Source organism: Salvelinus fontinalis, unplaced genomic scaffold (assembly GCF_029448725.1).
Source record: "Salvelinus fontinalis isolate EN_2023a unplaced genomic scaffold, ASM2944872v1 scaffold_0085, whole genome shotgun sequence".
Taxonomy (NCBI): domain Eukaryota; kingdom Metazoa; phylum Chordata; class Actinopteri; order Salmoniformes; family Salmonidae; genus Salvelinus; species Salvelinus fontinalis.
Window position 1 is genome coordinate 437896 of NW_026600294.1, and position 22444 is coordinate 460339.

The 22444-nt window shown below is 46.3% G+C and overlaps 1 protein-coding gene across 1 annotated transcript in view; it reads right to left on the bottom strand.

The window, feature by feature from the left end:
* The window catches only part of LOC129842997 (intermembrane lipid transfer protein VPS13C-like), a gene marked incomplete at its 5' end in the record, with an annotated part of 207119 nt that overhangs the window by 154136 nt on the left and 30539 nt on the right, over window positions 1-22444 (bottom strand). The window contains 12 exons of the mRNA XM_055911720.1: window positions 3331-3375; window positions 3819-3986; window positions 4527-4630; window positions 4834-4950; window positions 6325-6475; window positions 8135-8194; window positions 8959-9038; window positions 11086-11239; window positions 12489-12589; window positions 15375-15450; window positions 16894-17026; window positions 20456-20573. Of these exons, the coding sequence (XP_055767695.1) occupies window positions 3331-3375; window positions 3819-3986; window positions 4527-4630; window positions 4834-4950; window positions 6325-6475; window positions 8135-8194; window positions 8959-9038; window positions 11086-11239; window positions 12489-12589; window positions 15375-15450; window positions 16894-17026; window positions 20456-20573 (1307 nt within the window). The remainder of the gene's footprint in view (window positions 1-3330; window positions 3376-3818; window positions 3987-4526; window positions 4631-4833; window positions 4951-6324; window positions 6476-8134; window positions 8195-8958; window positions 9039-11085; window positions 11240-12488; window positions 12590-15374; window positions 15451-16893; window positions 17027-20455; window positions 20574-22444) is intronic.

Here is a 22444-nt window from a genome sequence, read left to right on the forward strand (position 1 = left end):
CATAACACATGTGAAACTAAACTAACTAAGTGAAATGTGTAACCTTAAACACCGTTTACAGGAAGTGAATTCACAAAGACAGAGGGAAGGGAACAACGGATGGAAGGAAGGAAAAATCAGGAGGATATAGTACGCCGTTTTATAAAGAGGTTTTTAAAAAATGGCAGTTGAGTGAGATTTGCGTAGCATTTGAAATGAGGAGTGAGTCAGGATATTGTTACGTTGTGCATGAAAAGCATTCCTCCCCCCCCCCCCCCCCGTGCGACGACAAACCATTCCACAAAAGTTCAGAGAGATATCCAAAGTGCCAATGAGATTTAGAAAACAGGAGCAAGAGCCATGACATAGAAAGAGACCTGGCTATTAAACATGCCATCAAGACCGGAGCATCCTATTCAACTGGACAACAGACCAATCAAATACTTTACCACACCGCGTCATCAACAACAGTTTTTACACACAGCATGTCCACAGAGAAATATGTTGAGTCAAGATGGACATGTCATACACCCCAACCAATCACACATCAAGCTGTCTCTTCTTCTCTTTATAAATATATCACACATCAAGCTGTCTCTTCTTCTCTTTATAAATATATCACACATCAAGCTGTCTCTTCTTCTCTTTACAAATATATCACACATCAAGCTGTCTCTTCTTCTCTTTATAAATATATCACACATCAAGCTGTCTCGTCTTCTCTTTATAAATATATCACTCATCAAGCTGTCTCGTTTTCTCTTTATAAATATATCACACATCAAGCTGTCTCTTCTTCTCTTTATAAATATATCACACATCAAGCTGTCTCTTCTTCTCTTTATAAATATATCACACATCAAGCTGTCTCGTCTTCTCTTTATAAATATATCACACATCAAGCTGTCTCTTCTCTTTATAAATATATCACACATCAAGCTGTCTCTTCTTCTCTTTATAAATATATCACACATCAAGCTGTCTCTTCTCTTTATAAATATATCACACATCAAGCTGTCTCTTCTTCTCTTTATAAATATATCACACATCAAGCTGTCTCGTCTTCTCTTTATAAATATATCACTCATCAAGCTGTCTCGTCTTCTCTTTATAAATATATCACACATCAAGCTGTCTCGTCTTCTCTTTATAAATATATCACACATCAAGCTGTCTCTTCTCTTTATAAATATATCACACATCAAGCTGTCTCTTCTTCTCTTTATAAATATATCACACATCAAGCTGTCTCTTCTTCTCTTTATAAATATATCACAGTCTCTTCTTCTCTTTATAAATATATCACACATCAAGCTGTCTCTTCTTCTCTTTATAAATATATCACACATCAAGCTGTCTCTTCTTCTCTTTATAAATATATCACACTGTCTCTTCTTCTCTTTAACAATATATCACACATCAAGCTGTCTCTTCTTCTCTTTATAAATATATCACACATCAAGCTGTCTCTTCTTCTCTTTATAAATATATCACACATCAAGCTGTCTCTTCTTCTCTTTATAAATATATCACACAGTCTCTTCTTCTCTTTATAAATATATCACACATCAAGCTGTCTCTTCTCTTTATAAATATATCACACATCAAGTGAGGGGTCTGCTGTATCATGCTGATTAACTTCCTGGTTTCTATGAAGGGACCATTTGTCAGACTATAACCTGTCAGCGTTGTTAAATGGGGCATTTCTTACCTAGAGATGAGAGTTATTAAAACACAGCCATAAAACAGTGACGCTAGGACCCGAAACGCCGACTACCTCTTGAAATACCGCTTACCCTCTGCTGCTCTCATGTTGGTATCTGCATGGCAACTAGGTATCTGCATGGCAACTAGGTATCTGCATGGCAACTAGGAATGCTTTTCATTTTTATGGTTTCGCTCACACAACCATCGACTTAAAACGCACAGGAGGAGTTGGAGGGGTTTGAGCTAGCCCGGACCCAGATCTGTTGGTGCCGTCTAGCCCGGACCCAGATCTGTTGGTGCCGTCTAGCCTGGACCCAGATCCGTTGGTGCTGTCTAGCCTGAACCCAGATCCGTTGGTGCTGTCTAGCCTGGACCCAGATCTGTTGGTGCTGTCTAGCCTGGACCCAGATCTGTTGGTGCTGTCTAGCCTGGACCCAGATCTGTTGGTGCTGTCTTGGGAGTTGGCTACACAAAAACAGATCTGGTTTGCACAAGCCCACTCGGTCACACAAGGGTTAAATGTTTCTGTGAGCAAAGTGTAGAATGGATTGGTTCTTAACCGGGTTGGGGGTCAATTCCATTTCAATTCATTGGAATTAACCCGGTCCTTAAGCTAGGGCCCTAACCCGGTCCTTAAGACAGGGCCCTAACCCGGTCCTTAAGACAGGGCCCTAACCCGGTCCTTAAGATAGGGCCCTAACCCGGTCCTTCAGCCAGGGCCCTAACCCGGTCCTTCAGCCAGGGCCCTAACCCGGTCCTTAAGCTCGGGCCCTAACCCGGTCCTTCAGCTAGGGCCCTAACCCGGTCCTTCAGACAGGGCCCTAACCCGGTCCTTCAGACAGGGCCCTAACCCGGTCCTTAAGATAGGGCCCTAACCCGGTCCTTAAGATAGGGCCCTAACCCTGTCCTTAAGACAGGGCCCTAACCCGGTCCTTAAGACAGGGCCCTAACCCGGTCCTTAAGACAGGGCCCTAACCCGGTCCTTAAGACAGGGCCCTAACCCGGTCCTTAAGATAGGGCCCTAACCGGGTCCTTAAGATAGGGCCCTAACCCGGTCCTTAAGACCGGGCCCTAACCCGGTCCTTAAGACAGGGCCCTAACCCGGTCCTTAAGACAGGGCCCTAACCCTGTCCTTAAGACAGGGCCCTAACCCGGTCCTTAAGACCGGGCCCTAACCCGGTCCTTAAGATAGGGCCCTAACCCGGTCCTTAAGATAGGGCCCTAACCCGGTCCTTAAGATAGGGCCCTAACCCGGTCCTTAAGCTAGGGCCCTAACCCGGTCCTTAAGACAGGGCCCTAACCCGGTCCTTAAGACAGGGCCCTAACCCGGTCCTTAAGACAGGGCCCTAACCGGGTCCTTAAGATAGGGCCCTAACCCGGTCCTTAAGATAGGGCCCTAACCCGGTCCTTAAGCTAGGGCCCTAACCCGGTCCTTAAACTAGGGCCCTAACCCGGTCCTTAAACTAGGGCCCTAACCCGGGCCTTAAACTAGGGCCCTGGGCGTGAGGTAGTGGTTAACAGTGCTGTGGTGTCTGGGTGTGGTGAAGCTGCAAAGCAGAGGGTGAATGCTGTAGTTTAGTGCTGTGCTGTGCTGCATGCCATAAATCTGAGGTTTAATGCTATACAACATGCCATAAACTGTACCTCATAAGGAGAATGATACTGAGGATACTGATAGCTATAAGAGGCCTGGAGAGAACACCACAGATTTACAGATACTGAGGATACTGATAGCTATAACACCACAGGTTTACAGAGAGGATACTGATAGCTATAACACCACAGGTTTACAGATAGAGGATACTGATAGCTATAACACCACAGGTTTACAGATAGAGGATACTGATAGCTATAACACCACAGGTTTACAGATAGAGGATACTGATAGCTATAAGAGGCTGAAAAAGAGTTCACATATAGAAGATAAACAAATACATAACAGGATAAAGAGAAACAATAAAAAGGAAACAGGCTCACATTTGAATTCCATATTTTTTTTAAATCCTAATTGAAAAGCATTGAAGATAATTGGAATTTCTGTGTACTTCCTGAATTGACTGGAATTGATCATGGAAATTGAGCCCGACCCTGTGGTCCGCTCTCGATACCTAATCCCCGAGGTTTCTCCTCACCAGTAGAGACATGAGGAACTTGTGCAGGTAGACGATCTGGATGCAGCCCAGCCTCATGGTAACCTTCCCGTCCACCTTGGACGTGTCTGAGTAACCCTCTCCCTCCGTGGCGCTGGGATACAGGGACATCTGAAAGCTGAACACCTCCTCGCCCACGATGGAGACGGCCTACAGGACCACACCAGGACAGTATGATGATGATACAGCCTGCCTTGTAATTAAAACAGACTACATTGCTACTAACGACCACTTCAGCTCACTAACGATGGAGACGGCCTACAGGACCACACCAGGACAGTATGATGATGATACAGTCTGCCTTGTAATTAAAACAGACTACATTGCTACTAACTACCACTTCAGCTCACTAACGATGGAGACGGCCTACAGGACCACACCAGGACAGTATGATGATGATACAGTCTGCCTTGTAATTAAAACAGACTACATTGCTACTAACTACCACTTCAGCTCACTAACGATGGAGACGGCCTACAGGACCACACCAGGACAGTATGATGATGATACAGACTACATTGCTACTAACTACCACTTCAGCTCACTAACGATGTGTGTAATAACAGAACATGGTGTTGGCCAATGGTGTACTTCTGTCTGTACTAGTTAATAGTACCTAAACAAAACAAAAAAGGTAGAGTTAACTGAGAGACAGGACCAATGCAATAATCATTTTTAAATCAAAATCACCTTTTTGTGGATGGTTTTGGGGTCGACATCGAGCACCACTATGTCCCTGAGCCTGGTGAACACCGCTGTCTCTTTGGCCTGGACCCACACTGACCCATCAATACCTGATGACAAATTAGCCAAGTCAAGTACACTCCCATCCACACAGTTAATACTATAGTATGTAAATCACATGCAGAGATAACTGAAATAAACTTCGAAGGACATTTTCCAAAAGTTGATTTGTAAGTTTATTAGCAGCATAACCCCCCCCCCCCCCCCAAAAATTAAATAAGTCTTCTTTCAGATGATTGGTCACACGTCTTACCTTGTATTCTGATGTCAGCGATGTTCCGCCGGTCATCACAGACCTCCACACGGAATGACCCCAGCTTAGCAAACAGTTTGAAGTTGAACACATTGCCGTATTTTGCTCCTTTCGACACTGAAGGAGGAGAACGATGAAACGACATTTGAACAGAGTTAATACTAGTCTTTAATGGCCACACGTTGACCTACATACACTAAATATAGTACAGTATGGTATATTATAGTATGGTATATCATAGTATATTACAGTACATTATAGTATGGTACAGAACAGTATATTAAAGTATGGTATATTAAAGTATGGTATAGAACAGTATATTATAGTATGGTATAGAACAGTATATATTATAGTATAGTATATTATAGTATGGTATAGAACGGTATATTATAGTATGGTATAGCACAGTATATTACAGTACATTATAGTATGGTAGAGAACAGTATATTATAGTATGGTACAGCACAGTATATTACGGTATATTATAGAACAGTATATTACGGTATATTATAGTATAGTATAGAACAGTCTATTAAATTATGGTATAGTATAGAACGGTATATTATAGTATGGTATAGCACAGTATATTACAGTACATTATAGTATGGTAGAGAACAGTATATTATAGTATGGTACAGCACAGTATATTACGGTATATTATAGAACAGTATATTACGGTATATTATAGTATAGAACAGTCTATTAAATTATGGTATAGTATAGAACAGTATATTATATTATAGTATGGTATATTAAAGTATGGTATAGCACAGTATATTATTATAGTATGGTATGGTATAGTATGGTACAGTATAGTATGGTATAGTATGGTAAAGTACAGTATATTATATGATAGTATGGTATATTATAGTATGGTATAGTACAGTATATTATATTATGGTACGGTATAATATAGTATGGTATAGTTTATTATAGTATGGTCTATTATAGTATGATATATTAAAGTATGGTATAGAACAGTATACTATATTGCGGTATATTATAGTATGGGTATATTAAAGTATATTATAGTTTGGTATAGAACAGTATATTATATTATAGTATGGTATATTATATTGTAGTATGGTATATTAAAGTATGGTATAGAACAGTATATTATAGTATTTTATTTAATATAGTATGGTGCAGTACAGTATATTATATGATAGTATGGTATATTATAGTATGGTATAGTACAGTATATTATGGTACGGTATAATATAGTATGGTGCAGTATATTATGGTATAGTATGGTATATTATAGTATGGTATAGTACAGTATATTATAGAATGGTATATTACAGTATAGTATAGTATATTATAGTATGGACTAGTACAGCATATTATAGTATGGTATATTATAGTACACCATAGTATATTATAGTACACCATAGTATATTATGTTATAGTACAGTATATTATGATATAGTATATTATAGTACAGTATATTGTAGTATATTAAAGTATAGTATAGCATAGCATAATGTATACCTGTCTTCCCCTGTCCAGCCTTCTCCACCTGTGTCTTGGCCTCTCTGTCCTTGGAGGCTGTCAGCTCCTGGGGTACGGCTGTGTTCAGATAGTTGATGGTGGAGAGGAGCGCTTTGGTGTGGAGGAGAAAGTCTAGAGACGACAACTCCACCTGGAGATACAACCATTCATGTTGAATACTGTACCAATACATATTAATACATAATCAATACTACTACAACTACTGAGTCACATCAATACAGATACCTACTACTAGGATCCTACTAGAACTACTGAGCCACATCAATACAGATACCTACTAGTAGAATCCTACTAGAACTACTGAGTCTAACTACTACTAGGATCCTACTGGGACTACTGAGTCTAACTACTACGAGGATCCTACTGGGACTACTGAGTCTAACTACTACTAGGATGCTACTAGAACTACTGAGTCTAACTACTACGAGGATCCTACTAGGACTACTGAGTCTAACTACTACTAGGATCCTACTGGGACTACTGAGTCTAACTACTACTAGGATCCTACTGGGACTACTGAGTCTAACTACTACTAGGATCCTACTGGGACTACTGAGTCTAACTACCACTAGGATCCTACTAGAACTACTGAGTCTAACTACTACTAGGATCCTACACTGGGGTCTTACGGGTGATCCCACAATCCTAATACTACAACGGCTTTCCTTGAACTGTTTATTAACATGAGCCTATCATGGGAGCCATTTATTAATATTAAAAAAATGAAGATTAAAAAAATATTAAAATTAAAAATGATCCATCTGTATCCTTTTATCCAGCAAACCTGTGGCCTTTCATCCAGCATCCATACCATAATGACTTGATATCAACCTGGCAACAAGATCATTACATCTATTCAGGGATCACTGCACAGTGTGTGTGAGAGTGAGAGAGAGTGAGAGTGAGAGAGTGTGTGTGTCCAAGGCAGAGGCTGCATGACTAAGGTCTCTGACAAACAAATCCCTTTAACCTTTTGTCAGCCATCACACTAAAAAACTGTGTGGTAAAACAGGACTGGAAAGTGATTAACCTATGCCATTAAGATTAATATTAATATATTCAGTTTTTCTCACATTGGTTCTGAAATAGAGTGAAAACCAGACGTGTGCCAACACAGAGACTACTATTGATTCAAAAACCTCTATTGTTTTTAAGGCGGGGCCTAAACAACTTCAACCCAACTGTGTAACTCCCTCGCCAGAGGCTAACGAGTGTATTCTAGGAGGACTGAATAGAACTGAGACTAGGAGGACTGACTAGAAACTGATAGGCTAAGGACTGAATTCTGGAAAGGACCCTGCTCTCATTCTAAATGTTCTCAGTCCATCCTCTGTAGATCTATAGCTGGGTAACCAACGACAGACAGCACCCTAGAAAGGACCCTGCTCTCAGTCCATCCTCTATAGATATACAGCTGGGTAACCAATGAGAGGACAGCACCCTGGAAAGGACCCTGCTCTCAGTCCGTCCTCTGTAGATCTATAGCTGGGTAACCAACGACAGACAGCACCCTAGAAAGGACCCTGCTCTTAGAAAGCATCATGAAGAGTTGTTGAGGAAGTGGTTAGCATACAACTGGCTCTATAAAAATACTGTGAAGAAAAAACAGAATGTGGTGACGAGGAGATGTGTTAGGGGGGGAAACACAATACCTTCGCAATAATTATCAGCGGTTACCTTGGTTACTCCGAGGGAAAAAAACACTACCAATTCATATCAAATGAGAACTTGTTCTCAACTAGCCTACCTGGTTAAATAAAGGTGAAATAAAACATTTTTTAAAACATACCTTCAGGTTTTGCTCAGTGTTGTCAAACGTGGTCTGGAAATTAGGCCCGTTGATATCAGCCTGTAGGAAGGGATAGCATGTCGTTAATACACACACTTCCTGCTCCGGAAAACACTTCCTGCTCCGGAAAACACTTCCTGCTCCGGAAAACACTTCCTGCTCCGGAAAACACTTCCTGCTCCGGAAAACACTTCATGCTCCGGAAAACACTTCATGCTCCGGAAAACACTTCCTGCTCCGGAAAACACTTCCTGCTCCGGAAAACACTTCCTGCTCCGGAAAACACTTCCTGCTCCGGAAAACACTTCCAGCTCCGGAAAACACTTCCAGCTCCGGAAAACACTCCCTGCTCCGGAAAACACTCCCTGCTCCGGAAAACACTCCCTGCTCCGGAAAACACTCCCTGCTCCGGAAAACACTCCCTGCTCCGGAAAACACTCCCTGCTCCGGAAAACACTCCCTGCTCCGGAAAACACTTCCTGCTCCGGAAAACACTTCCTGCTCCGGAAAACACTTCCTGCTCTGGAAAACCACTGCTTAGCTCATATAAGATCTCCAGAGAAAGACCAGCGATACAAATATTGGGATTTTTCTTTCTAAAATAAGATATCGTGCTTGTGAAGTTGGTCATAATGCAATAGAGTGAGAGAGTGAGAGAGTGAGTGAGTGAGTGAGTGAGTGAGTGAGTGAGTGAGTGAGTGAGTGAGTGAGTGAGTGAGTGAGTGAGACAGAGAGAGAGAGAGAGACAGAGAGAGGAGAAAGCGATTTGAGACCAACAGAAGGATCGAATGACAAAAGGACCCAGTGAGTAAAACTTGACTTACTTTGGTGTACTCCACTTTGAGCAGGTCAGAGCCGTGCTTGTCTGAGGACCTGATCAGGTGCAGAGGCTGGTTATTGGAGTCTGGAAATTAACATCATTCATTACGTTAGAAAAGAGGCTGGTCGCTCTTCACCTGGGACGTGATGACGATTAAAGAGCGGGAGGGGCAACTGACGATTAAAGAGCAGAGAGGGGCAACTGACGATTAAAGAGCGGGGAGGGGCAACTGACGATTAAAGAGCGGGGAGGGGCAACTGACGATTAAAGAGCGGGGAGGGGCAACTGACGATTAAAGAGCAGGGAGGGGCAACTGACGATTAAAGAGCAGGGAGGGGCAACTGACGATTAAAGAGCGGGGAGGGGCAACTGACGATTAAAGAGCAGAGAGGGGCAACTGACGATTAAAGAGCGGGGAGGGGCAACTGACGATTAAAGAGCGGGGAGGGGCAACTGACGATTAAAGAGCAGAGAGGGGCAACTGACGATTAAAGAGCGGGGAGGGGCAACTTACGATTAAAGAGCGGGGAGGGGCAACTGACGATTAAAGAGCGGGGAGGGGCAACTGACGATTAAAGAGGGGGGAGGGGCAACTGACGATTAAAGAGCGGGGAGGGGCAACTGACGATTAAAGAGCGGGGAGGGGCAACTGACGATTAAAGAGCAGGGAGGGGCCACTGACGATTAACGAGCGGGGAGGGGCAACTGACGATTAAAGAGCGGGGAGGGGCAACTGACGATTAAAGAGCGGGGAGGGGCAACTGACGATTAAAGAACAGGGAGGGGCAACTGACGATTAAAGAGCAGGGAGGGGCAACTGACGATTAAAGAGCAGGGAGGGGCAACTCCAGTCCTCTGATTGGTTTCACACTTTAACCCCGCCCCAGCTAACACACCTGACTCAAATAATCAACTAATCATGGCTGGAGATGCCCATTCCTGTTATAGAGGGATAGAATCAACTTGACGTTGGAATTTATATAAATCATAGCGATTTCCTGTTTACAGACACCCCATGGCCCAGTCTATATCCTACATGGGCTGCTACTACCATGGCTGTACTGAAGTGGAGGACTTAATCCCAGATACAGTCTCTACTGTAGTCCTACTGTACCTGTGATCTCACAGTAGACTTAATCCCAGATACAGTCTCTACTGTAGTCCTACTGTACCTGTGATCTCACAGTAGACTTAATCCCAGATACAGTCTCTACTGTAGTCCTACTGTACCTGTGATCTCACAGTAGACTTAATCCCAGATACAGTCTCTACTGTAGTCATACTGTACCTGTGATCTAACAGGAGACTTAATCCCAGATACAGTCTCTACTGTAGTCCTACTGTACCTGTGATCTAACAGGAGACTTAATCCCAGATACAGTCTCTACTGTAGTCCTACTGTACCTGTGATCTCACAGTAGACTTAATCCCAGATACAGTCTCTACTGTAGTCCTACTGTACCTGTGATCTCACAGTAGACTTAATCCCAGATACAGTCTCTACTGTAGTCATACTGTACCTGTAGTCCTACTGATCTCACAGTAGTCCAGGCCTACTTTATGGAGATGAGGGTGGTTAGGGGTTAGGGTTAGTTAGGGTTACTAGTACCTCGTATCTCACAGTAGTCCAGGCCTACTTTACGGAGATGCGGGTGGTTAGGGGTTAGGGTTAGTTAGGGTTACTAGTACCTCGTATCTCACAGTAGTCCAGGCCTACTTTACGGAGATGAGGGTGAGGTCACAGGTTAGGGGTTAGGCCTAGTTAGGGTTACTAGTACCTCGTATCTCACAGTAGTCCAGGCCTACTTTACGGAGATGAGGGTGAGGTCACAGGTTAGGGGTTAGGCCTAGTTAGGGTTACTAGTACCTCGTATCTCACAGTAGTCCAGGCCTACTTTACGGAGGTAGGATGTGATGGTGAGGTCATAGGTTAGGGGTTAGGCTTAGTTAGGGTCACTAGTACCTCGTATCTCACAGTAGTCCAGGCCTACTTTACGGAGATGAGGGTGAGGTCACAGGTTAGGGGTTAGGGTTACTAGTACCTCGTATCTCACAGTAGTCCAGGCCTACTTTACGGAGATGAGGGTGAGGTCACAGGTTAGGGGTTAGGCTTAGTTAGGGTCACTAGTACCTCGTATCTCACAGTAGTCCAGGCCTACTTTACGGAGGTAGGCTGTGATGGTAAGGTCATAGGTTCTCATCTTGCCCTCTGCTCCCAGCTGAGACACGCTGAGGGCTAACAGGGTGTTCTCCTGGTCAGCCTGACGCGTCAACTCCAACAGCACCTGGGGAACGTCACCAAACAACACCTCAATAACATGATAACGCTTTAGACAGTGGTCCTGTGGTCCTGTGACCCTGTGGTCCTGTGGTCCTGTGGTCCAGTGGTCCTGTGGTCCAGTGACCCTGTGGTCCAGTGACCCTGTGGTCCTGTGACCCTGTGGTCCTGTGACCCTGTGGTCCTGTGACCCTGTGGTCCTGTGACCCTGTGGTCCTGTGGCCCTGTGGTCCTGTGGCCCTGTGGTCCTGTGGTCCAGTGACCCTCTGGTCCAGTGACCCTGTGGTCCTGTGGTCCTGTGACCCTGTGGTCCTGTGACCCTGTGGTCCTGTGGTCCAGTGACCCTGTGGTCCAGTGACCCTGTGGTCCAGTGACCCTGTGGTCCAGTGACCCTGTGGTCCTGTGACCCTGTGGTCCTGTGACCCAGTGGTCCTGTGACCCAGTGGTCCTGTGACTCAGTGGTCCTGTGACTCAGTGGTCCTGTGACTCAGTGGTCCTGTGACTCAGTGGTCCTGTGACTCAGTGGTCCTGTGGTCCTGTGGTCCAGTGACCCTGTGGTCCAGTGACCCTGTGGTCCTGTGGTCCAGTGACCCTGTGGTCCAGTGACCCTGTGGTCCAGTGACCCTGTGTTCCTGTGGTCCTGTGGTCCAGTGGTCCTGTGGTCCAGTGACCCTGTGGTCCTGTGGTCCTGTGGTCCAGTGACCCTGTGGTCCAGTGACCCTGTGGTCCAGTGACCCTGTGGTCCTGTGGTCCTGTGACCCTGTGGTCCTGCGACCCTGTGGTCCTGCGACCCTGTGGTCCTGTGGTCCTGTGGTCCTGTGACCCAGTGGTCCTGTGACCCTGTGGTCCTGCGACCCTGTGGTCCTGCGACCCTGTGACCCTGTGGTCCTGTGACCCTGTGGTCCTGTGACCCTGTGGTCCTGTGGTCCTGTGACCCTGTGGTCCTGTGGTCCTGTGACCCTGTGACCCTGTGGTCCTGTGACCCTGTGGTCCTGTGGTCCTGTGGTCCTGTGGTCCTGTGACCCTGTGACCCTGTGGTCCTGTGGCCCTGTGACCCTGTGGTCCAGTGGTCCAGTGACCCTGTGACCCTGTGACCCTGTGACCTTGTGACCCTGTGGTCCTGTAGAGCATAGCGCTTGCAACCCCAGAGTTGTGGGTTCGATTCCCACTGGGGGTCACCAATAGAAAAATGTATTGCTTTGATTATTGGGTTATTCGAATATTATAGAGAAAAAATATACAAAACCACTCCGTACCGCTTTGACTTCAAACTTGAAGTGCAGGTCAGTCAGCTCCTCTGTGACAGAGGGTTGGTGTTCCTCATCCACAGACATATAATACGACTCTCCATCTGAGTCTGGGGAGGAAGACATACAGATTACATACAGATCACATACAGATTATATACAGACTACATATAGATTGTATGTAATCTATATGTAATCTGTATGTAGTATGTATATAATCTATATGTAATCTGTATGTAGTATGTATATAATCTATATGTAATCTGTATGTAGTATGTATATAGAGTACATACAGATTACATATAGACTACATACAGACTACATACAGACTACAAATAGATTACATACAGACTACATACAGACTACATACAGATTACAAATAGATTACAAATAGATTACATACAGATTACATACAGATTACATACAGATTACATATAGATTACATAGAGATTACATAGAGATTACATACAGACTACATACAGACTACATATAGACTACATACAGACTACATAGTGTAAAGTTATCACACATACACTGAGTGGACATTAGGAACACCTTCCTAATATTGATTTGCAACCCCCCTTTGCCCTCACAACAGCCTCAATTCGTCGAGACATGGACTCCACAACGTGCCGGAAGCGTTCCACAGGGATGCTGGTCCATGTTGACTCCACAGGGATGCTGGTCCATGTTGACTCCACAGGGACGCTGGTCCATGTTGACTCCACAGGGACTCTGGTCCATGTTGACTCCACAGGGATGCTGGTCCATGTTGACTCCACAGGGATGCTGGCCCATGTTGACTCCACAGGGATGCTGGTCCATGTTGACTCCACAGGGACGCTGGCCCATGTTGACTCCACAGGGACGCTGGCCCATGTTGACTCCACAGGGACGCTGGCCCATGTTGACTCCACAGGGACGCTGGTCCATGTTGACTCCACAGGGACGCTGGCCCATGTTGACTCCACAGGGACGCTGGCCCATGTTGACTCCACAGGGAAGCTGGCCCATGTTGACTCCACAGGGATGCTGGTCCATGTTGACTCCACAGGGATGCTGGTCCATGTTGACTCCACAGGGATGCTGGTCCATGTTGACTCCACAGGGATGCTGGCCCATGTTGACTCCACAGGGATGCTGGTCCATGTTGACTCCACAGGGATGCTGGCCCATGTTGACTCCACAGGGATGCTGGTCCATGTTGACTCCACAGGGATGCTGGCCCATGTTGACTCCACAGGGATGCGGGTCCATGTTGACTCCACAGGGATGCTGGTCCATGTTGACTCCACAGGGATGCTGGCCAATGTTGACTCCACAGGGATGCTGGTCCATGTTGACTCCACAGGGACGCTGGCCCATGTTGACTCCACAGGGACGCTGGCCCATGTTGACTCCACAGGGAAGCTGGCCCATGTTGACTCCACAGGGATGCTGGTCCATGTTGACTCCACAGGGATGCTGGCCCATGTTGACTCCACAGGGATGCTGGCCCATGTTGACTCCACAGGGATGCTGGCCCATGTTGACTCCAATGCCTCCCACAGTCAAATTGGCTGGATGTCCTTTGGGTGGTAGACCATTCTTGATACACACGAGAAACTGTTGAGTTTGAAAAACCCAGCAGCATTGCAGTTCTTGACACTCAAACTGGTGCGCCTGGCACCTACTACCATACCCTGTTCGAAAGGCACTTAAATATTTGACCTCGCCTATTATCCCTCTGAATGGCACACATACACAATCCATGTCTCAATTGTCTCAAAGCTTAAAAATCCTTCTTTAACCTGTCTCCTCTCCTTCATCTACACTGATTTGAAGTGGATTTAACAGGTGACATCAATAAGGGATCATAGCTTTCACCTGGACTGGACAGTTTGTCATGAAAAGAGCAGGTGTTCCTAATGCTTTGTCCACTCAGTGTACATCAACTACAGACGTCTGAAAATAAACAGAACATATCCCATAGTGAAAGAAAAGTTTACACTCATTCATGATTCATGCCATACAATAACAGATAGAAGGACTATCTCCTGGTCTTTGTTCTTCAGTAACAGACGGTCCTTCTATCTCCTGGTCTTTGTTCTTCAGTAACAGATAGAAGGACTATCTCCTGGTCTTTGTTCTTCAGTAACAGATAGAAGGACTATCTCCTGGTCTTTGTTCTTCAGTAACAGATGGTCCTTCTATCTCCTGGTCTTTGTTCTTCAGTAACAGATAGAAGGACTATCTCCTGGTCTTTGTTCTTCAATAACAGATAGAAGGACTATCTCCTGGTCTTTGTTCTTCAGTAACAGATGGTCCTTCTGTCTCCTGGTCTTTGTTCTTCAATAACAGATGGTCCTTCTATCTCCTGGTCTTTGATTTTCAATAACAGATGGTCCTTCTATCTCATGGTCTTTGATTTTCAATAACAGAAGGTCCTTCTGTCTCCTGGTCTTTGATCTTCAGTAACAGATGGTCCTTCTATCTCCTGGTTTTTGTTCTTCAGTAAGATGGTCCTTCTATCGCCTGGTCTTCGTTCTTCAGTAACAGATGGTCCTTCTATCTCCTGGTCTTCGGTAATAGTTGCCATGGAAATGCCCTTGTTTGTCTGATCCAGTTCAGATGAAGGGGGTTGAGCCGCTGACTAAAATACAGTCTTCTGTTACCTGAGGGGGGGGGGGGGGGGCTGTTGTATTCTGGCTTGCACTCGACATCGACTCACCTTCCCCAACGGACAACTCTGAGGCATGACATCCATTTTATACAAAGACCAGGAGACAGGAGGAGAATCCCATCTAGTATCAGATTACCTGACCCCTAATTATAACCGTTAAGAGTGGTCAGATAACAGCAGACCCTGGATCAGTTCCTGCAGAAACAGTTTAGTGAAGAACCAGCCACCCTCACCTGTCTCTATTGCATCTAGCAGCACCGGGGTCTGTAAACCCAGGACGTTGGGCCTGGCCTCAGACAAATACAGCATCTAGTGGAGACAAGATGGGGGGGGGGGAGAACAGTTGATTGCCAATCCTATTAGACATGATGAACTGTACCAATATAATGGGTGTGTGTAGGCTACTCTACTGGTGAACTGGGGCATACCAACTGTCCCCAAAATATAATGGGGGTGTGTAGGCTACTCTACTGGTGAACTGGGGCATACCAACTGTACCAATATAATGGGTGTGCGTAGGCTACTCTACTGGTGAACTGGGGCATACCAACTGTACCAATATAATGGGTGTGTGACAGCTACTCTACTGGAACATACCAACTGTACCAATATAATGGGTGTGTGTAGGCTACTCTACTGGTGTACTGGGACATACCAACTGTACCAATATAATGGGTGTGTGTAGGCTACTCTACTGGTGAACTGGGGCATACCAACTGTACCATTATAATGGGTGTGTGTAGGCTACTCTACTGGTGAACTGGGACATACCAACTGTACCAAAATAATGGGTGTGTGTAGGCTACTCTACTGGTGAACTGGGACATACCAACTGTACCAATATAATGGGTGTGTGTAGGCTACTCGCCTGGTGAACTGGGGTATACCAACTGTACCAATATAATGGGTGTGTGTAGGTTACTCTACTGGTGAACTGGGGCATACCAACTGTACCAATATAATGGGTGTGTGTAGGCCACTCTACTGGTGAACTGGGGCATACCAACTGTACCAATATAATGGGTGTGTGTAGGCCACTCTACTGGTGAACTGGGGCATACCAACTGTACCAATATAATGGGTGTGTGTAGGCTACTCTACTGGTGAACTGGGGTATACCAACTGTACCAATATAATGGGTGTGTGTAGGCCACTCTACTGGTGAACTGGGGCATACCAACTGTACCAATATAATGGGTGTGTGTAGGTTACTCTAGTGGTGAACTGGGACATACCAAATGCACCAATATAATGGGTGTGTGTAGGCTACTCTACTGGTGAACTGGAACAATATAATGGGTGTGTGTAGGCTACTCTACTGGTGAACTGGGGCATACCAAATGCACCAATATAATGGGTGTGTGTAGGCTACTCTACTGGTGAACTGGGGCATACCACATGCACCAATATAATGGGTGTGTGTAGGCTACTCTACTGGTGAACTGGAACATACCAAATGCACCAATATAATGGGTGTGTGTAGGCTACTCTACTGGTGAACTGGGGCATACCAACTGTACCAATATAATGGGTGTGTGTAAGCTACTCTACTGGTGTACTGGGGCATACCAACTGTACCAATATAATGGGTGTGTGTAGGCTACTCTACTGGTGAACTGGGGCATACCAACTGTACCAATATAATGGGTGTGTGTAAGCTACTCTACTGGTGTACTGGGGCATACCAACTGTACCAATATAATGGGTGTGTGTAGGCTACTCTACTGGTGAACTGGGGCATACCAACTGTACCTTCTGGGTGGGGGTGGAAGGGGTGGAATCACTCTGGGGCAGGGGGATGCTGTTGACCAGGTCCAACACTCCCTGGATCTTCTGGTCTGAGATCTTCACATGGAGGAGAGGCAGTTCTCCAGACACCTTGAATCTGGAACACAGTAGATACCAGGGGTTTACTAATCTGGAACACAGTAGATACCAGAGCTTTACTAATCTGGAACACAGTAGATACCAGAGCTTTACTAATCTGGAACACAGTAGATACCAGATCCTTACTCATCTGGAACACAGTAGATACCAGAGGTTTACTAATCTGGAACACAGTAGATACCAGAGGTTTACTAATCTGGAACACAGTAGATACCAGGGGTTTACTAATCTGGAACACAGTAGATACCAGAGGTTTACTAATCTGGAACACAGTAGATACCAGAGGTTTACTAATATGTAACACAGTAGATACCAGATCCTTACTAATCTGGAACACAGTAGATACCAGAGGTTTACTAATCTGGAACACAGTAGATACCAGAGGTTTACTAATCTGGAACACAGTAGATACCAGAGGTTTACTAATCTGGAACACAGTAGATACCAGAGGTTTACTAATCTGGAACACAGTAGATACCAGAGGTTTACTAATATGTAACACAGTAGATACCAGATCCTTACTAATCTGGAACACAGTAGATACCATACCAGAGCTTTACTAATCTGGAACACAGTAGATACCAGAGCTTTACTAATCTGGAACACAGTAGATACCAGAGGTTTACTAATATGTAACACAGTAGATACCAGATCCTTACTAATCTGGAACACAGTAGATACCAGAGGTTTACTAATCTGGAACACAGTAGATACCAGATCCTTACTAATCTGGAACACAGTAGATACCAGAGGTTTACTAATCTGTAACAGAGTATATACCAGAGGTTTATTAATCTGGGACACTCAGCTCCCTCAGCCTGGTTAACAGCCTGGTGTTACCTAGCCATCCTGGTTAACAGTCTGGTGTTACCTAGCCATCCTGGTTAACAGCCTGGTGTTACCTAGCCATCCTGGTTAACAGCCTGGTGTTACCTGGCCATCCTGGTTAACAGCCTGGTGTTACCTAGCTCAGCCTGGTTAACAGCCTGGTGTTACCTAGCCATCCTGGTTAACAGTCTGGTGTTACCTAGCTCAGCTCCCTCAGCCTGGTTAACAGCCTGGTGTTACCTAGCCATCCTGGTTAACAGGCTGGTGTTACCTAGCCATCCTGGTTAACAGTCTGGTGTTACCTAGCCATCCTGGTTAACAGTCTGGTGTTACCTAGCTCAGCCTGGTTAACAGTCTGGTGTTACCTAGCCATCCTGGTTAACAGTCTGGTGTTACCTAGCCATCCTGGTTAACAGTCTGGTGTTACCTAGCCATCCTGGTTAACAGCCTGGTGTTACCTAGCCATCCTGGTTAACAGTCTGGTGTTACCTAGCCATCCTGGTTAACAGTCTGGTGTTACCTAGCCATCCTGGTTAACAGCCTGGTGTTACCTAGCTCAGCTCCCTCAGCCTGGTTAACAGCCTGGTGTTACCTAGCCATCCTGGTTAACAGTCTGGTGTTACCTAGCTCAGATCCCTCAGCCTGGTGAACAGCCTGGTGTTACCTAGCCATCCTGGTTAACAGCCTGGTGTTACCTAGCTCAGCTCCCTCAGCCTGGTTAACAGTCTGGTGTTACCTAGCTATCCTGGTTAACAGCCTGGTGTTACCTAGCCATCCTGGTTAACAGCCTGGTGTTACCTAGCTCAGATCCCTCATCCTGGTTAACAGTCTGGTGTTACCTAGCCATCCTGGTTAACAGTCTGGTGTTACCTAGCTCAGTCTGGTTAACAGTCTGGTGTTACCTAGCTCAGCCTGGTTAACAGCCTGGTGTTACCTAGCCATCCTGGTTAACAGCCTGGTGTTACCTAGCCATCCTGGTTAACAGCCTGGTGTTACCTAGCCATCCTGGTTAACAGCCTGGTGTTACCTGGCCATCCTGGTTAACAGCCTGGTGTTACCTAGCTCAGCCTGGTTAACAGCCTGGTGTTACCTAGCCATCCTGGTTAACAGTCTGGTGTTACCTAGCTCAGCTCCCTCAGCCTGGTTAACAGCCTGGTGTTACCTAGCCATCCTGGTTAACAGACTGGTGTTACCTAGCCATCCTGGTTAACAGTCTGGTGTTACCTAGCCATCCTGGTTAACAGTCTGGTGTTACCTAGCCATCCTGGTTAACAGTCTGGTGTTACCTAGCTCAGCCTGGTTAACAGTCTGGTGTTACCTAGCCATCCTGGTTAACAGTCTGGTGTTACCTAGCCATCCTGGTTAACAGTCTGGTGTTACCTAGCTCAGCCTGGTTAACAGACTGGTGTTACCTAGCCATCCTGGTTAACAGTCTGGTGTTACCTAGCCATCCTGGTTAACAGTCTGGTGTTACCTAGCCATCCTGGTTAACAGCCTGGTGTTACCTAGCTCAGCTCCCTCAGCCTGGTTAACAGCCTGGTGTTACCTAGCCATCCTGGTTAACAGTCTGGTGTTACCTAGCTCAGATCCCTCAGCCTGGTGAACAGCCTGGTGTTACCTAGCCATCCTGGTTAACAGCCTGGTGTTACCTAGCTCAGCTCCCTCAGCCTGGTTAACAGTCTGGTGTTACCTAGCTATCCTGGTTAACAGCCTGGTGTTACCTAGCCATCCTGGTTAACAGTCTGGTGTTACCTAGCTCAGCCTGGTTAACAGCCTGGTGTTACCTAGCTCAGATCCCTCATCCTGGTTAACAGTCTGGTGTTACCTAGCCATCCTGGTTAACAGTCTGGTGTTACCTAGCCATCCTGGTTAACAGCCTGGTGTTACCTAGCCATCCTGGTTAACAGCCTGGTGTTACCTAGCTCAGCTCCCTCAGCCTGGTTAACAGTCTGGTGTTACCTAGCTATCCTGGTTAACAGCCTGGTGTTACCTAGCCATCCTGGTTAACAGTCTGGTGTTACCTAGCTCAGCCTGGTTACAGCCTGGTGTTACCTAGCCATCCTGGTTAACAGTCTGGTGTTACCTAGCCATCCTGGTTAACAGTCTGGTGTTACCTAGCCATCCTGGTTAACAGCCTGGTGTTACCTAGCTCAGCTCCCTCAGCCTGGTTAACAGCCTGGTGTTACCTAGCCATCCTGGTTAACAGTCTGGTGTTACCTAGCTCAGATCCCTCAGCCTGGTGAACAGCCTGGTGTTACCTAGCCATCCTGGTTAACAGCCTGGTGTTACCTAGCTCAGCTCCCTCAGCCTGGTTAACAGTCTGGTGTTACCTAGCTATCCTGGTTAACAGCCTGGTGTTACCTAGCCATCCTGGTTAACAGTCTGGTGTTACCTAGCTCAGCCTGGTTAACAGCCTGGTGTTACCTAGCTCAGATCCCTCATCCTGGTTAACAGTCTGGTGTTACCTAGCCATCCTGGTTAACAGTCTGGTGTTACCTAGCCATCCTGGTTAACAGCCTGGTGTTACCTAGCCATCCTGGTTAACAGCCTGGTGTTACCTAGCTCAGATCCCTCATCCTGGTTAACAGTCTGGTGTTACCTGGCCATCCTGGTGTCCTTCTCCACCATGCATTTGGCCAGCTGCAGGTTAAAGTCCATGGGCTGCAGGATGTGCTGTATAGAGGAACCACGTTGACGGGCCGTCTTCCACTCCTCACCTGTAGGGACAGACCGGACCAGTGAGGGACAGTCCGGACCAGTGAGGGACAGACCGGACCAGTGAGGGACAGGCCGGACCAGTGAGGGACAGACCGGAACAGTGAGGGACAGAGCTCAGTGGAGAGACCGGAACAGTGAGGGACAGAGCTCAGTGGGGACAGAGACAGTGAGGGACAGAGCTCAGTAGGGACAGAGACAGAAACAGTGAGGGACAGAGCTCAGTGGGGACAGAGACAGAAACAGTGAGGGACAGAGCTCAGTGGGGACAGAGACAGAAACAATGAGGGACAGAGCTCAGTGGACAGAGACAGAAACAGTGAGGGACAGAGCTCAGTGGACAGAGACAGAAACAGTGAGGGACAGAGACAGTGAGGGACAGAGCTCAGTGGACAGAGACAGAAACAGTGAGGGAGCTCAATGGACAGAGACAGAAACAGTGAGGGACAGAGCTCAGTGGGGACAGAGACAGAAACAGTGAGGGACAGAGCTCAGTGGACAGACGGAAACAGTGAGGGACAGAGACAGGAACAGTGAGGGACAGAGACAGAAACAGTGAGGGACAGAGACAGAAACAGTGAGGGACAGAGCTCAGTGGGGACAGAGACAGAAACAGTGAGGGACAGAGACAGAAACAGTGAGGGACAGAGCTCAGTGGGGACAGAGACAGAAACAGTGAGGGACAGAGACAGAAACAGTGAGGGACAGAGCTCAGTGGACAGAGACAGAAACAGTGAGGGACTGAGCTCCGTGGGGACAGAGACAGAAACAGTGAGGGACAGAGACAGGAACAGTGAGGGACAGAGCTCAGTGGACAGAGACAGAAACAGTGAGGGACAGAGCTCAGTGGGGACAGAGACAGAAACAGTGAGGGACAGAGCTCAGTGGACAGAGACAGAAACAGTGAGGGACAGAGCTCAGTGGGGACAGAGACAGAAACAGTGAGGGCCAGAGACAGGAACAGTGAGGGACAGAGCTCAGTGGACAGAGACAGAAACAGTGAGGGACAGAGCTCAGTGGGGACAGAGACAGAAACAGTGAGGGACAGAGCTCAGTGGACAGAGACAGAAACAGTGAGGGACAGAGCTCAGTGGACAGAGACAGAAACAGTGAGGGACAGAGCTCAGTGGGGACAGAGACAGAAACAGTGAGGGCCAGAGCTCAGTGGGGACAGAGACAGAAACAGTGAGGGCCAGAGCTCAGTGGGGACAGAGACAGTGAGGGACAGAGCTCAGTGGGGACAGAGACAGAAACAGTGAGGGACAGAGCTCAGTGGGGACAGAGACAGTGAGGGACAGAGCTCAGTGGGGACAGAGACAGGAACAGTGAGGGACAGAGCTCACCGTTTCATAGTCTACTGCCTCGTGCACATTGCTGCGCACAATGACTATGAGTGAATGTTTGTTTCATAATGACATTAAAACGGGAAAACACTGTTAGAGGGAAAACATCATTAACGGGGAAACACTGTTAGAGGGAAAACATCATTAACGGGGAAACTGAACATCTGAGTGGTTTCATGAGACACAGATGAAAATATCAGTTTGAAATGCAGTAAGGGGGAAGGTCTGGAGATGCAACAACTAGCATGGGTTGCTAATACAGAAGATTTATAGATGCAACAACTAGCATGGGTTGCTAATACAGAAGATCTGGAGATGCAACAACTAGCATGGGTTGCTAATACAGAAGATTTATAGATGCAACAACTAGCATGGGTTGCTAATACAGAAGGTCTGGAGATGCAACAACTAGCATGGGTTGCTAATACAGAAGATCTGGAGATGCAACAACTAGCATGGGTTGCTAATACAGAAGATCTGGAGATGGAACAACTAGCATGGGTTGCTAATACAGAAGGTCTGGAGATGCA